The sequence below is a fragment of the Anomaloglossus baeobatrachus genome, chromosome 5 (genome assembly GCF_048569485.1).
Source record: "Anomaloglossus baeobatrachus isolate aAnoBae1 chromosome 5, aAnoBae1.hap1, whole genome shotgun sequence".
In the NCBI taxonomy this organism is placed as follows: domain Eukaryota; kingdom Metazoa; phylum Chordata; class Amphibia; order Anura; family Aromobatidae; genus Anomaloglossus; species Anomaloglossus baeobatrachus.
Genome location: NC_134357.1, coordinates 51,380,505 through 51,398,224, shown reverse-complemented (window position 1 = coordinate 51,398,224; position 17,720 = coordinate 51,380,505). Strand labels below are relative to the sequence as shown.

General features: G+C 40.8%; 1 protein-coding gene across 3 annotated transcripts in view; it reads right to left on the bottom strand.

The window, feature by feature from the left end:
* LRRC27 (leucine rich repeat containing 27) overlaps positions 1-17,720 on the bottom strand; it is a 285,705-nt gene that overhangs the window by 66,695 nt on the left and 201,290 nt on the right. For 2 of the 3 annotated variants that reach the window (XM_075348495.1, XM_075348493.1), the window contains exons 1-2: positions 14,946-15,040; positions 13,837-14,032 (exon numbers count right to left, since the gene is read on the bottom strand). In XM_075348495.1, the coding sequence (XP_075204610.1) occupies positions 13,837-14,019 (183 nt within the window). In that variant the 5' untranslated portion in view covers positions 14,020-14,032; positions 14,946-15,040. Of the gene's footprint in view, positions 1-13,836; positions 14,033-14,945; positions 15,041-17,720 lie in introns of those variants that run through there. The other variant, XM_075348494.1, reaches the window with a different exon arrangement.

Here is a 17,720-nt window from a genome sequence, read left to right as displayed (position 1 = left end):
ACACAAAGATAAACATTTAAAATGTTATGGTGAAGAATCAACAACAAGTGGGACACAATTGTGAAGTTGAATGAAATTTATTGCATATTTTAAATTTTTGTAAAAAATAATAAACTGAAAATTGGGGCGTGTAATATTATTTATCCTTTTTAAGTTAATACTTTGTAGCGCCCCCTTTTGATGCGATTACAGCTGCAGTCTCTTGGGGTATGTGTCTATCAGTTTTGCACATCGAGAGACTGAAATTCTTGCCCATTCTTCCTTTGTAAACAGCTGGAGCTGAGTGAGGTTGGATGGAGGCGTTTGTGAACAGCAGTTTTCAGCTCTTTCCACAGGTTTTCGATTGGATTCAGGTCTGGACTGTGACTTGGCCATTCTAACACCTGGATACGTTTATTTGTGAACCATTCCATTGTAGATTTTGCTTTATGTTTGGGATCAATGTCTTGTTGGAAGACAAATCTCTGTCCCAGTCTCAGGTCTTTTGCAGACTCCAACAGGTTTTCTTCAAGAATGGTCCTGTATTTGGCTCCATCCATCTTCCCATCAATTTTAACCATCTTCTCTGCCCCTGCTGAAGAAAAGCAGGCCCAAATCATGATGCTGCCACCACGTTTGACGGTGGGGATGGTGTGTTCTGGGTGATGAGCTGTGTTGCTTTTATGCCAAACATATCATTTGTTATTGTGCCCAAAAACTTTGATTTTGGCTTCATCTGACCAGAGCACCTTCTTCCACATGTTTGGTGTCTCTCAGGTGGCTTGTGGCAAACTTTAAGCAACACTTTTTATGGATATCTTTGAGGAATGGCTTTCTTCTTGCCACTCTTCCATAAAGGCCAGATTTGTGCAGTGTACGACTGATTGTTATCCTATGGACAGACTCTCCCACCTCAGCTGTAGATCTCTGCAGTTCATCCAGAGTGATCATGGGCCTCTTGGCTGCATCTCTGATCAGTCTTCTCCTTGTTTGAGATGAATGTTTGGATGGACGGCCGGGTCTTCGTAGATTTGCAGTGGTATGATACTCCTTACATTTCAATATGATCGCTTGCACAGTGCTCCTTGGGATGTTTAAAGTTTTGCAAATCTTTTTGTAACCAAATCTGGCTTTAAACTTCTCCACAACAGTATCACGGACCTGCCTGTTGTGTTCCTTGGTCTTCATGATGCTATCTGTGCTTTAAACAGAACACTGAGACTATCACAGAGCAGGTGCATTTATACGGAGACTTGATTACACACAGGTGGATTATATTTATCATCATCAGTCATTTAGGACAACATTGGATCATTCAGAGATCCTCAATGAACTTCTGGACTGAGTTTGCTGCAGTGAAAGTAAAGGGGATGAATAATATTGCACGCCACAATTTTCAGTTTTTTTATTTTTTACAAAAGTTTAAAATAAGCAATAAATATCGTTCAACTTCACAATTGTGTCCCACTTGTTGATTCTTCACCATAAAATTATTTTTTTTTATCTTTATGTTTGAAGCCTAAAATGTGGGAAAAGGTTGAAAAATTCAAGGGGGGCGAATACTTTCGCAAGGCACTGTATTTATTTCGCTCACATATAGCGCTATTAATTCCACAGCACATGACAGACGTCATCATCACTGTCCCCATTGAGGCTCACAATCTACTTTCTCTATCAGTATGTGTCTGAGTCACTTCTACTCCATTCATTGTCTGTAGGACTGTGGCAGAAAGCAGACTACAGGGTTCAGCTATTTTCAGCAGAGAATGAAGGGAGTGGAGGTGGAGCAAGTAAACGTCCGCACCATTTAAGAGGTAACTCTACAGAGATCACTTCTCGGGGTCCTGAGTTCTATTCTTTAAATCCTACTTTGTTCTCAGAATGAGGCTCCATAGGATTCGATGGGCATTATGGGACAATACGCTATTGGATTACAACAGAACTTAAAGGATTTCTTTTTAATTAATAAATTGGTGAAGAAGGTGTAAGGGGGAGTCTTTATTCAAATAAACTATGGTTTTCCCATGTGTGTGTTTTTTTAACTCTACACTTGCTGAGTTGTAATAGGAGTGCCGATAGATGCCTACCCAATACTAGCCACTGGGCTTGATGCCAGCTGACAATTCACAGTTGACATTAACCCCGATTACCACCACACCAGGGCAATCAGGGAGAGCTGAGCAAAGTGCCAGAATCTAATGGATGCGCCACTTGTGGGGTGGCTGCAAGCTGCTATTTTTAGGCTGGGAAGGAAACAATAACCATGGACCTTCCCTGTCGGATAATACCAGCCCCCAAGCAGCTACTTTACCTTGGCTGGTTGTCAAAAATAGGGGGGGGGAACCCAAATATAATGGAACCTCGGTTAACGAGTAACCCGGTTTACGAGTATTTCGCTATACGAGCAAAGTTTGCTGTAAATTTGTAACTCAGTTAACGAGCAATCTTTGCCATACGAGCAAATACTCACCGCACACACTTCCGGTTCCGTACTTTCACCGCACTCTAACCCGCTCTTGCAGTCCACAAAAACACACACACACACACAAACACGCACAAACACACACATATTATGCTCACCTTACCTTCCGTTTCATTACCAGCCTCATGGTTTTTGTAGTTCGCTGGTACAGGATGTGTATCGGTAACCATTCGCGATAATGGAGGAACTTCCACTGTCAGCCGCTACTCAAAGGCAGCATGCTGGCCAATCAGAGGCAAGCGGCTCATGCCTTTGACATCAGCGTGCTGGCAACGGAAGTTCCTCCATCGTCGCGATGGTTACCCGATACACATCCTGTACCGGCGAACTACAAGGACCGGGAGGCCGGCGAGGGGACGGAAGGTAAGGTGAGCATAACATGTCTGTTTGTGGGTGTTTGTGCATGTGTGGAATGACACAATAGGGGACCAGGATAGGACATTGAACAAGTTGTGGAACAAATTGTCTGCATTGCAATGATTTCCTATGGGAAATCTTGCTTTGCTAGACGAGTAACTTGGTTTACAAGCACACTCCCAGAACGGATTGTTCTAGTAAAGCAAGGTTCCACTGTAGTTTTTTAAAATTATTTAAATAAAGAATTTTAAAAAACGTGTGATCCCACCTATTTTTGATAACCAGCCAAGGTAAAGCAGACGGCTGAGGGTTACACCCTACAGTTGTCTGCTGTACCTGTGCTGGTAATCAAAAATAGGTGGAATCACATGTCATTTTCTTTTTTTTATTTATTGATTTTGTTCACAGCAGCATAGCAGCAAAAAAGCTATAGCAATATAGCAGCAATAAAGCTATAGCAATATAGCAGCAATGAAGTTGACAAGCTGCGCTGAAGCCTTTCAACAAACTTTATTACCATATGAACAGCAACAGAACTCCAAACTCGGACATGGACTTTTTTTTTAAAAGTCTGTGTTCGAGTTTGAGTCCTGGACACTTGATCTCCGATACAAACCCTGAACTTTACAGTTCGGGTTTGCTCATCCCTAATTACTAGTGCAATGTTAGTGGATTCACTCAGGGTTTAGGAGCAAAAGCGCAACTAAATCCCAGCCGAATCCGTAGCGAGCAGACAGCGTCTTATAAGACCCCTTTTACATTGCGTTTTGCCTTACGTTCAGTGGTCCCGTCGGGGCATCCATCCAAACCACCCCTCCCCCACCCTGCAAAACTTGTTTCGGACGCATGCACCGACAGGGCCATTGACTGTAATGGAGCAGACTACGTTAGCAATGTTTTGTACCATTTTTGCACATATACGTTTTCTGCAGACGGACACCCGAATGTAGTCGACTACGTCCAGGTGTCCGTCTGCAGAAAACGTATATGCACGAAAATGGTACAAAACAGAGCACATGCTTACGTAGTGTGCTCCATTACAGTCAATGGCCCTGTCGGCGCATGTGTCTGAAACACGTTTTGCAGGGTGGGGAAGGGGTGGTTTGGACGGATACTCCAACGGGACCACTGAACGTAAGGCAAAACTCAGTGTGAAAGTAGCCTATAGGCTGCTTTACACGCAGCGACATCGCTAGCGATCACATCCGCTCCCGTCATTTGTGCGTCACGGGCAAATCGCTGCCCGTGGCGCACAATATCGCTAGGACGCGTCACACGTACTTACCTTCCTAGCGACGTCGCTGTGGCCGGCGAACAACCTCTTTTTTAAGGGAGAGGTTTATGCAGCGTCACAGCGACGTCACAAGGCAGGCCTCCAATAGAAGCGGAGGGGCGGAGAGCAGCCGCATTAACGACACGCCCACCTCGTTGCCAGAGGACGCAGGTACGCTGTTGTTCGTCGTTCCCAGAGTGTCACACATAGCGATGTGTGCTGCCTCTGGAACAACGAACAACCTGTGTCCTGCAACAGCAACGATATTTGGGAAATGAACGACGATGTCAACGATTAACGATTAGTTGAGTATGTTTGATCGTTAGCGGTCGCTCGTAGGTGTCACACGCAACGACGTCGCTAACGAGGCCGGATGTGCGTCACGAATTCTGTGACCCCAACGACATCTCGTTAGCGATGTCGTTGCGTGTAACAGGGCCTTAAGGCGGGCTTTGCACGTTGCGACATCGCAAGCCGATGCTGCGATGTCGCACGCGATAATCCCCGCACCCGTTGCAGGTACGATATTGTGTGATAGCTGGCATAGCGAAAATTATCGCTACGCCAGCTTCACATGCACTCACCTGCCCTGTGACCGTCGCTCTGGCCGGTGACCCGCCTCCTTCTTAAGGGGGCGGGTCGTGCGGCGTCATAGCGACGTCACACGGCAGGCGGCCAATAGCGGCGGAGGGGCGGAGATGAGCAGGATGTAAACATCCCGCCCACCTCCGTCCTTCCGCATAGCCGCCGGCGGCAGGTAAGGAGATGTTCCTCGCTCCCGCGGCTTCATACACAGCGATGTATGCTGCCGCAGGAACGAGGAACAACATCGTACCTGTCGCGGCACCGGCATTATGGAAATGTCGGTGAATGCAACGATGATACGATAACGACGTTTTTGCGCTCGTTCATCATATCATCTATCATTTACACAGTACGATGTCGAAAGTGACACCAGATGTGCGTCACTTTCGATTTGACCCCACCGACATCGCACGTGCGATGTCGCAACGTGCAAAGCCGCCCTAAGGCTCCTGGTGGTTGAGTAAAGTCATCCACAGCCTGAGCCGCTATGTGATCACCTTCTGCAAAAGAAAATCGTGCATATACCTCCATGATCGTACCTTTATACAGGGGTTACACGGTACAATGCTATATTTTACCTTTATACAGGGGTTACATGGTACAATGCTATATTTTACCTTTATACAGGGGTTACACGGTACAATGCTATATTTTACCTTTATACAGGGGTTACACGGTACAATGCTATATTTTACCTTTATACAGGGGTTACACGGTACAATGCTATATTTTACCTTTATACAGGGGTTACACGGTACAATGCTATATTTTACCTTTATACCGGGGTTACACGGTACAATGCTATATTTTACCTTTATACAGGGGTTACACGGTACAATGCTATATTTTACCTTTATACCGGGGTTACACGGTACAATGCTATATTTTACCTTTATACCGGGGTTACACGGTACAATGCTATATTTTACCTTTATACAGGGGTTACACGGTACAATGCTATATTTTACCTTTATACAGGGGTTATATGGTACAATGCTATATTTTACCTTTATACCGGGGTTACACGGTACAATGCTATATTTTACCTTTATACCGGGGTTACACGGTACAATGCTATATTTTACCTTTATACAGGGGTTACACGGTACAATGCTATATTTTACCTTTATACAGGGGTTACACGGTACAATGCTATATTTTACCTTTATACAGGGGTTACATGGTACAATGCTATATTTTACCTTTATACAGGGGTTACACGGTACAATGCTATATTTTACCTTTATACAGGGGTTACACGGTACAATGCTATATTTTACCTTTATACAGGGGTTATATGGTACAATGCTATATTTTACCTTTATACCGGGGTTACACGGTACAATGCTATATTTTACCTTTATACCGGGGTTACACGGTACAATGCTATATTTTACCTTTATACAGGGGTTACACGGTACAATGCTATATTTTACCTTTATACAGGGGTTACACGGTACAATGCTATATTTTACCTTTATACAGGGGTTACATGGTACAATGCTATATTTTACCTTTATACAGGGGTTACACGGTACAATGCTATATTTTACCTTTATACAGGGGTTACACGGTACAATGCTATATTTTACCTTTATACAGGGGTTACACGGTACAATGCTATATTTTGCCTTTATACAGGGGTTACACGGTACAATGCTATATTTTACCTTTATACAGGGGTTACATGGTACAATGCTATATTTTACCTTTATACAGGGGTTACATGGTACAATGCTATATTTTACCTTCATACAGGGGTTACATGGTACAATGCTATATTTTACCTTTATACAGGGGTTACACGGTACAATGCTATATTTTACCTTTATACAGGGGTTACATGGTACAATGCTATATTTTACCTTTATACAGGGGTTACACGGTACAATGCTATATTTTACCTTTATACAGGGGTTACATGGTACAATGCTATATTTTACCTTTATACAGGGGTTACACGGTACAATGCTATATTTTACCTTTATACAGGGGTTACATGGTACAATGCTATATTTTACCTTTATACAGGGGTTATATGGTACAATGCTATATTTTACCTTTATACCGGGGTTACACGGTACAATGCTATATTTTACCTTTATACAGGGGTTACACGGTACAATGCTATATTTTACCTTTATACAGGGGTTACACGGTACAATGCTATATTTTACCTTTATACCGGGGTTACACGGTACAATGCTATATTTTACCTTTATACAGGGGTTACACGGTACAATGCTATATTTTACCTTTATACAGGGGTTACACGGTACAATGCTATATTTTACCTTTATACAGGGGTTACACGGTACAATGCTATATTTTACCTTTATACAGGGGTTACACGGTACAATGCTATATTTTACCTTTATACAGGGGTTACACGGTACAATGCTATATTTTACCTTTATACAGGGGTTACACGGTACAATGCTATATTTTACCTTTATACAGGGGTTACACGGTACAATGCTATATTTTACCTTTATACAGGGGTTACACGGTACAATGCTATATTTTACCTTTATACAGGGGTTACACGGTACAATGCTATATTTTACCTTTATACAGGGGTTACACGGTACAATGCTATATTTTACCTTTATACAGGGGTTACATGGTACAATGCTATATTTTACCTTTATACAGGGGTTACACGGTACAATGCTATATTTTACCTTTATACAGGGGTTACACGGTACAATGCTATATTTTACCTTTATACAGGGGTTACACGGTACAATGCTATATTTTGCCTTTATACAGGGGTTACACGGTACAGTGCTATATTTTACCTTTATACAGGGGTTACATGGTACAATGCTATATTTTACCTTTATACAGGGGTTACACGGTACAATGCTATATTTTACCTTTATACAGGGGTTACACGGTACAATGCTATATTTTACCTTTATACAGGGGTTACACGGTACAATGCTATATTTTACCTTTATACAGGGGTTACACGGTACAATGCTATATTTTACCTTTATACAGGGGTTACACGGTACAATGCTATATTTTACCTTTATACAGGGGTTACACGGTACAATGCTATATTTTACCTTTATACAGGGGTTACACGGTACAATGCTATATTTTACCTTTATACAGGGGTTACATGGTACAATGCTATATTTTACCTTTATACAGGGGTTACACGGTACAATGCTATATTTTACCTTTATACCGGGGTTACACGGTACAATGCTATATTTTACCTTTATACCGGGGTTACACGGTACAATGCTATATTTTACCTTTATACAGGGGTTACACGGTACAATGCTATATTTTACCTTTATACAGGGGTTACACGGTACAATGCTATATTTTACCTTTATACAGGGGTTACACGGTACAATGCTATATTTTACCTTTATACAGGGGTTACACGGTACAATGCTATATTTTACCTTTATACAGGGGTTACACGGTACAATGCTATATTTTGCCTTTATACAGGGGTTACACGGTACAGTGCTATATTTTACCTTTATACAGGGGTTACATGGTACAATGCTATATTTTACCTTTATACAGGGGTTACACGGTACAATGCTATATTTTACCTTTATACAGGGGTTACACGGTACAATGCTATATTTTACCTTTATACAGGGGTTACACGGTACAATGCTATATTTTACCTTTATACAGGGGTTACACGGTACAATGCTATATTTTACCTTTATACAGGGGTTACACGGTACAATGCTATATTTTACCTTTATACAGGGGTTACACGGTACAATGCTATATTTTACCTTTATACAGGGGTTACACGGTACAATGCTATATTTTACCTTTATACAGGGGTTACACGGTACAATGCTATATTTTACCTTTATACAGGGGTTACACGGTACAATGCTATATTTTACCTTTATACAGGGGTTACACGGTACAATGCTATATTTTACCTTTATACAGGGGTTACACGGTACAATGCTATATTTTACCTTTATACAGGGGTTACACGGTACAATGCTATATTTTACCTTTATACCGGGGTTACACGGTACAATGCTATATTTTACCTTTATACCGGGGTTACACGGTACAATGCTATATTTTACCTTTATACAGGGGTTACACGGTACAATGCTATATTTTACCTTTATACAGGGGTTACACGGTACAATGCTATATTTTACCTTTATACCGGGGTTACACGGTACAATGCTATATTTTACCTTTATACAGGGGTTACACGGTACAATGCTATATTTTACCTTTATACAGGGGTTACACGGTACAATGCTATATTTTACCTTTATACAGGGGTTACACGGTACAATGCTATATTTTACCTTTATACCGGGGTTACATGGTACAATGCTATATTTTACCTTTATACAGGGGTTACACGGTACAATGCTATATTTTACCTTTATACAGGGGTTACACGGTACAATGCTATATTTTACCTTTATACAGGGGTTACACGGTACAATGCTATATTTTACCTTTATACCGGGGTTACATGGTACAATGCTATATTTTACCTTTATACAGGGGTTACACGGTACAATGCTATATTTTACCTTTATACAGGGGTTACACGGTACAATGCTATATTTTACCTTTATACAGGGGTTACATGGTACAATGCTATATTTTACCTTTATACAGGGGTTACACGGTACAATGCTATATTTTACCTTTATACCGGGGTTACATGGTACAATGCTATATTTTACCTTTATACCGGGGTTACACGGTACAATGCTATATTTTACCTTTATACAGGGGTTACACGGTACAATGCTATATTTTACCTTTATACAGGGGTTACACGGTACAATGCTATATTTTACCTTTATACAGGGGTTACACGGTACAATGCTATATTTTACCTTTATACCGGGGTTACATGGTACAATGCTATATTTTACCTTTATACAGGGGTTACACGGTACAATGCTATATTTTACCTTTATACAGGGGTTACACGGTACAATGCTATATTTTGCCTTTATACAGGGGTTACACGGTACAATGCTATATTTTACCTTTATACAGGGGTTACACGGTACAATGCTATATTTTACCTTTATACAGGGGTTACACGGTACAATGCTATATTTTACCTTTATACAGGGGTTACACGGTACAATGCTATATTTTACCTTTATACCGGGGTTACACGGTACAATGCTATATTTTACCTTTATACAGGGGTTACACGGTACAATGCTATATTTTACCTTTATACAGGGGTTACATGGTACAATGCTATATTTTACCTTTATACAGGGGTTACATGGTACAATGCTATATTTTACCTTTATACAGGGGTTACACGGTACAATGCTATATTTTACCTTTATACAGGGGTTACACGGTACAATGCTATATTTTACCTTTATACCGGGGTTACACGGTACAATGCTATATTTTGCCTTTATACAGGGGTTACACGGTACAATGCTATATTTTACCTTTATACAGGGGTTATATGGTACAATGCTATATTTTACCTTTATACAGGGGTTACATGGTACAATGCTATATTTTACCTTTATACAGGGGTTACATGGTACAATGCTATATTTTACCTTTATACAGGGGTTACACGGTACAATGCTATATTTTGCCTTTATACAGGGGTTACATGGTACAATGCTATATTTTACCTTTATACAGGGGTTATATGGTACAATGCTATATTTTACCTTTATACAGGGGTTACATGGTACAATGCTATATTTTACCTTTATACAGGGGTTACATGGTACAATGCTATATTTTACCTTTATACCGGGGTTACACGGTACAATGCTATATTTTACCTTTATACAGGGGTTATATGGTACAATGCTATATTTTACCTTTATACAGGGGTTACATGGTACAATGCTATATTTTACCTTTATACAGGGGTTACATGGTACAATGCTATATTTTACCTTTATACAGGGGTTACACGGTACAATGCTATATTTTACCTTTATACCGGGGTTACACGGTACAATGCTATATTTTACCTTTATACCGGGGTTACACGGTACAATGCTATATTTTACCTTTATACCGGGGTTACACGGTACAATGCTATATTTTACCTTTATACCGGGGTTACACGGTACAATGCTATATTTTACCTTTATACAGGGGTTACATGGTACAATGCTATATTTTACCTTTATACAGGGGTTACACGGTACAATGCTATATTTTACCTTTATACAGGGGTTACACGGTACAATGCTATATTTTACCTTTATACAGGGGTTATATGGTACAATGCTATATTTTACCTTTATACAGGGGTTACATGGTACAATGCTATATTTTACCTTTATACAGGGGTTACACGGTACAATGCTATATTTTACCTTTATACCGGGGTTACACGGTACAATGCTATATTTTGCCTTTATACAGGGGTTACACGGTACAATGCTATATTTTACCTTTATACAGGGGTTATATGGTACAATGCTATATTTTACCTTTATACAGGGGTTACATGGTACAATGCTATATTTTACCTTTATACAGGGGTTACATGGTACAATGCTATATTTTACCTTTATACAGGGGTTACACGGTACAATGCTATATTTTACCTTTATACAGGGGTTATATGGTACAATGCTATATTTTACCTTTATACAGGGGTTACATGGTACAATGCTATATTTTACCTTTATACAGGGGTTACATGGTACAATGCTATATTTTACCTTTATACCGGGGTTACACGGTACAATGCTATATTTTACCTTTATACAGGGGTTATATGGTACAATGCTATATTTTACCTTTATACAGGGGTTACATGGTACAATGCTATATTTTACCTTTATACCGGGGTTACACGGTACAATGCTATATTTTACCTTTATACCGGGGTTACACGGTACAATGCTATATTTTACCTTTATACCGGGGTTACACGGTACAATGCTATATTTTACCTTTATACAGGGGTTACATGGTACAATGCTATATTTTACCTTTATACAGGGGTTACACGGTACAATGCTATATTTTACCTTTATACCGGGGTTACACGGTACAATGCTATATTTTACCTTTATACAGGGGTTACACGGTACAATGCTATATTTTACCTTTATACAGGGGTTACACGGTACAATGCTATATTTTACCTTTATACAGGGGTTACACGGTACAGTGCTATATTTTACCTTTATACAGGGGTTACACGGTACAATGCTATATTTTACCTTTATACAGGGGTTACACGGTACAATGCTATATTTTACCTTTATACAGGGGTTACACGGTACAATGCTATATTTTACCTTTATACAGGGGTTACACGGTACAATGCTATATTTTACCTTTATATAGGGGTTATATGGTACAATGCTATATTTTACCTTTATACAGGGGTTACACGGTACAATGCTATATTTTACCTTTATACAGGGGTTACACGGTACAATGCTATATTTTACCTTTATACAGGGGTTATTGCGGTACAATGCTATATTTTACCTTTATACAGGGGTTACACGGTACAATGCTATATTTTACCTTTATACAGGGGTTACACGGTACAATGCTATATTTTACCTTTATACAGGGGTTATATGGTACAATGCTATATTTTACCTTTATACAGGGGTTACACGGTACAATGCTATATTTTACCTTTATACAGGGGTTACACGGTACAATGCTATATTTTACCTTTATACAGGGGTTACACGGTACAATGCTATATTTTACCTTTATACAGGGGTTATTGCGGTACAATGCTATATTTTACCTTTATACAGGGGTTACACGGTACAATGCTATATTTTACCTTTATACAGGGGTTACACGGTACAATGCTATATTTTACCTTTATACAGGGGTTACATGGTACAATGCTATATTTTACCTTTATACAGGGGTTACACGGTACAATGCTATATTTTACCTTTATACAGGGGTTACATGGTACAATGCTATATTTTACCTTTATACAGGGGTTACATGGTACAATGCTATATTTTACCTTTATACCGGGGTTACACGGTACAATGCTATATTTTACCTTTATACAGGGGTTACACGGTACAATGCTATATTTTACCTTTATACAGGGGTTACACGGTACAATGCTATATTTTACCTTTATACCGGGGTTACACGGTACAATGCTATATTTTACCTTTATACAGGGGTTACACGGTACAATGCTATATTTTACCTTTATACAGGGGTTACACGGTACAATGCTATATTTTACCTTTATACAGGGGTTACACGGTACAATGCTATATTTTACCTTTATACAGGGGTTACACGGTACAATGCTATATTTTACCTTTATACAGGGGTTACACGGTACAATGCTATATTTTACCTTTATACAGGGGTTACACGGTACAATGCTATATTTTACCTTTATACAGGGGTTACACGGTACAATGCTATATTTTACCTTTATACAGGGGTTACATGGTACAATGCTATATTTTACCTTTATACAGGGGTTACATGGTACAATGCTATATTTTACCTTTATACAGGGGTTACACGGTACAATGCTATATTTTACCTTTATACAGGGGTTACATGGTACAATGCTATATTTTACCTTTATACAGGGGTTACACGGTACAATGCTATGTTTTACCTTTATACAGGGGTTACACGGTACAATGCTATATTTTACCTTTATACAGGGGTTACATGGTACAATGCTATATTTTACCTTTATACAGGGGTTACATGGTACAATGCTATATTTTACCTTTATACAGGGGTTACACGGTACAATGCTATATTTTACCTTTATACAGGGGTTACACGGTACAATGCTATATTTTACCTTTATACAGGGGTTACACGGTACAATGCTATATTTTACCTTTATACAGGGGTTACACGGTACAATGCTATATTTTACCTTTATACAGGGGTTACACGGTACAATGCTATATTTTACCTTTATACAGGGGTTACATGGTACAATGCTATATTTTACCTTTATACAGGGGTTACACGGTACAATGCTATATTTTACCTTTATACAGGGGTTACACGGTACAATGCTATATTTTACCTTTATACAGGGGTTACACGGTACAATGCTATATTTTACCTTTATACAGGGGTTACACGGTACAATGCTATATTTTACCTTTATACAGGGGTTACACGGTACAATGCTATATTTTACCTTTATACAGGGGTTATTGCGGTACAGATCTTCACTGAGACACTGAAGTTTTTTCTTACTGAGGTCTAGCGTTTCCAGTTTTAGGTTTGCGGAGGAATCTTGCCCGTTTACTTCTTGATGTGAGTTTTCGGGATGTTGTAATATGGAGGAGTTCATGTTGTCAGCATATTTTATAGCATCCATCGGCTAGTAATGTCTGTAAATACAGAATCGTACAACACATTTATATGACAAATACACACAATACCAATAATACACATTATAATCTGACATAAGGAAACACCGGGCGTATGCTTCTGAATAAAACCCTACAAGCCTCATATAGGGGTTTATTTAGTAATGTTTTTTATTCATTTATATAGCGCTATTAATTCCACAGCGCTTTACATACATTGGCAACACTGTCCCCATTGGGGCTCACAATCTACAGTCCCTATCAGTATGTTTTTGGAGTGTGGGAGGAAACCGGAGGAAACTCACGCAAACACGGGGAGAACATACAAACTCCTTGCAGATGGTGTCCTTGGTGAGATTTGAACCCCAGCGCTGCAAGACTGCAGTGCTAACCACTGAGCCACCACAAGACTGCAGTGCTAACCACTGAGCCACCACAAGACTGCAGTGCTAACCACTGAGCCACCACAAGTCTGCAGTGCTAACCACTGAGCCACCACAAGTCTGCAGTGCTAACCACTGAGCCACCACAAGACTGCAGTGCTACCCACTGAGCCACTGTGCCATTTCTCATTTGTTCAAAAGATTCATGGACTAAAGAATTAATTTCTAAAAGCGAACCAGAAAACCTGAAGAAAATAACAAAAACCCCTCTGTGCCTCCTTTGTTCCCACAATCCAGGAAGAATGGGTGGTTCTGCAAGTTCCCTGCAATTCCATTACAGTCTATGGCACTGAGGGTAACTGCTGTGCACAGGGGCCAGTCTGGCTGTGGGATCACAGAAAAACTGCCACTAATAATGAGTAATAATACAAGAACACTATACTGTACGGAGAGCACAGTGCAGATGACGCGGCCGTGCGGTGCGATATTCCAGCAGTGGCGGCAATGATAGCCCTCTGCACTGCACGGCTATGCACAGGACAGCTATGTACCCGGTGGGGAGGCTGCAGCCCGGCGTCATCCCGGTCCTCTGTCAGCACGGCGGTCTGCTAGGGCTATGAATAGTATTCAGCGGAAAGAAAGAAGACGAGAGCGACACGTTACTAAGGCAACAGAAGACTGAGTACGGCGGCTCAAGAGGGTCAAGAAGAGTGTTCAAAGGGAGAACGCGAGTAACTGAGATGAAGTTATAGCTGCGTACTCATGTGTGAGGAGGGAAGAGGCTGTGCGGTATATAATGTCCATCATCACATTATGTGATCGGTATTTCTTTCTTTCTCTTCTTTCTCTTCCTCTCTCTTCTCAATCCTCTCTCTTAACTTCCTCACTCTCTCCTCTTTCTCTGTCTCCCCTCACTGTCTCTGTAGCCCTCTTCCCTCCTCTATCTATCCCCCACTCTCTCATTTTCTTCCTCTCTCTCCCTCCCTCTCTCTTTAATTCTCTCTCCTCTGTCTCACCCTCACTCTCTACTTTGTCTCCTCTCTCTGTCTCTCTTTCGCCCTCTCTCTCTCCCCTCTCTCTCTTCTATCTTCTCTCTCCTCTTTCTCTCTCCTCTTTGTCTCCTTTCTCTTCTCTCCCTTATGCTCTACCTCTTCTCTCTCTCCTCCTCTCTCCCTCTGTCTCTTCTCTCACTCCCTCTTGTAACTCTCATTTTCTGCCTCTCCTCTCTCTCTCACTCATTTATCTTTCATTCTCTTTCTCTTCTCTCCCTCCCTCTTTCTCTCTCCTCTGTCTTTCCCTCACTCTCTCCTTTGTCTCTTCTCTCTGTCTCTGTATCCTCTCTCTTCTCTTTCTCTTCTCTCCCTCATCCTCTCTCCTCTTTCTCTCCTTTCTCTTCTCTCCCTCATCCTCTCTCTCTTCTCTCCCTCATCCTCTCTCTCCTCTTTCTCTCCTTTCTCTTCTCTCCCTCATCCTCTCTCTCCTCTCTCTTCTCCCCCACATCCTCTCTCGCCTCTTTCTCTTCTCCCCCTCATCCTCTCTATCTTCTTTCTCTTCTCTCCCTCATCCTCTCTCTCCTCTTTCTCTCCTTTCTCTTCTCTCCCTCATCCTCTCTCTCTTCTCTCCCTCATCCTCTCTCTCCTCTTTCTCTCCTTTCTCTTCTCCCCCTCATCCTCTCTCTCCTCTTTCTCTTCTCTCCCTCATCCTCTCTCTCTCTTCTCCCCCTCATCCTCTCTCTCCTCTTTCTCTTCTCTCCCTCATCCTCTCTCTTCTCCCCCACATCCTCTCTCTCCTCTTTCTCTTCTCCCCCTCATCCTCTCTATCCTCTTTCTCTTCTCTCCCTCATCCTCTCTCTCCTCTTTCTCTCCTTTCTCTTCTCTCCCTCATCCTCTCTCTCTTCTCTCCCTCATCCTCTCTCTCCTCTTTCTCTCCTTTCTCTTCTCCCCCTCATCCTCTCTCTCCTCTTTCTCTTCTCTCCCTCATCCTCTCTCTCTCTTCTCCCCCTCATCCTCTCTCTCCTCTTTCTCTTCTCTCCCTCATCCTCTCTCTCTTCTCTCCCTCATCCTCTCTCTCCTCTTTCTCTCCTTTCTCTTCTCCCCCTCATCCTCTCTCTCCTCTTTCTCTTCTCTCCCTCATCCTCTCTCTCTCTTCCCTCCCTCATCCCCTCTCTCCTCTTTCTTTCCTCTCTTCTCTCTCGTCCCTTTCTCCTCTCTTCTCTTCCACTTTCCTCTCCTCTTTCTCTCCTGTCTCTTCCCTACCTCTTCTTTCTCCTCTCTGTTTCTCTCTTTCATCTCTCCTTTTCTTTCTGTCTTTCTCACTCCTCTCTCTCTTTCTCTCGCTCTCTCTCTCCTGTTTCTCTCCCTTTCTCTCCTCAATCCCTGTCTCCTCTCTTTCTCTCTCTTCTTTCTTTCCTCTCTTCTCTCTCGTCCCTCTCTCCTCCCTTCTCTTCCTCTTCTCTCTCCTCTTTCTGTCCTGCCTCTTCTCTCTCCTCTCAGTTTCTCTCTTTCTCTTCTCTCTCCATTTCTTTCTGTCTTTCTCACTCCTCTCTCTCTCCTGTCCCTTTCTCTCTTCAATCCCTGTCTCCTCTCTTTCTCTCTCATTTTTCCTATTATCTGTCGCTCTCTGTTTTCATATTTATCTCTTCTTCTCTTTGACCTCTACATTGTATTTACACTGTTTGTTTTCCTAAATCTGCATTCATACAACCCCTTTTTTCTCCATCCGAGAAGAAACGTCTGATTATGCTGATAAGAGATTGATCGGAGTGGGATGCCTTCTTCTCCGAGGTGGAATTGTCCATTTTGTCAGTCCATAAAAATCGGACCTCACTTACATCTTATCCGATTGCCGTTCGTTTTTTTTTTTTCACAGACCCATAGATTTGAAAGGTTGAGTTCAATCCACTTTAACTTCTTTTTTTTTTTTTTTTTTGTTAATACGGCATTCATTGTCCAGCAAAAGTGACCAGGAGACGTGATTCCCCAGGTCAGCGCAATACTGGTGAAGCAAAATTTTGCATTTTCATTGATTAGTTTTTTACGGATACGGGGATACTGAATTTACCTTATTTTTGTTTTTTAATTTTTTTTATTTATCTATTTTGTAGATGGGTAATAGGGGAGGGAAGTTATTAAAACTTTTATGTTTTATTTATTAATATTTTTTTTACAACTTTTTTTTACTTTTCATTTTATTTTGGAGACTTGAATATGCAATTGTTTGATCACGTGAATTATCCACTGCAATACTTCAATATTTTAGTAAATTTTAGAAACTGGGATATTTAAAGGAGACATAATCAGGTGGCAGAGGCTGCTGTCACTGCAGCC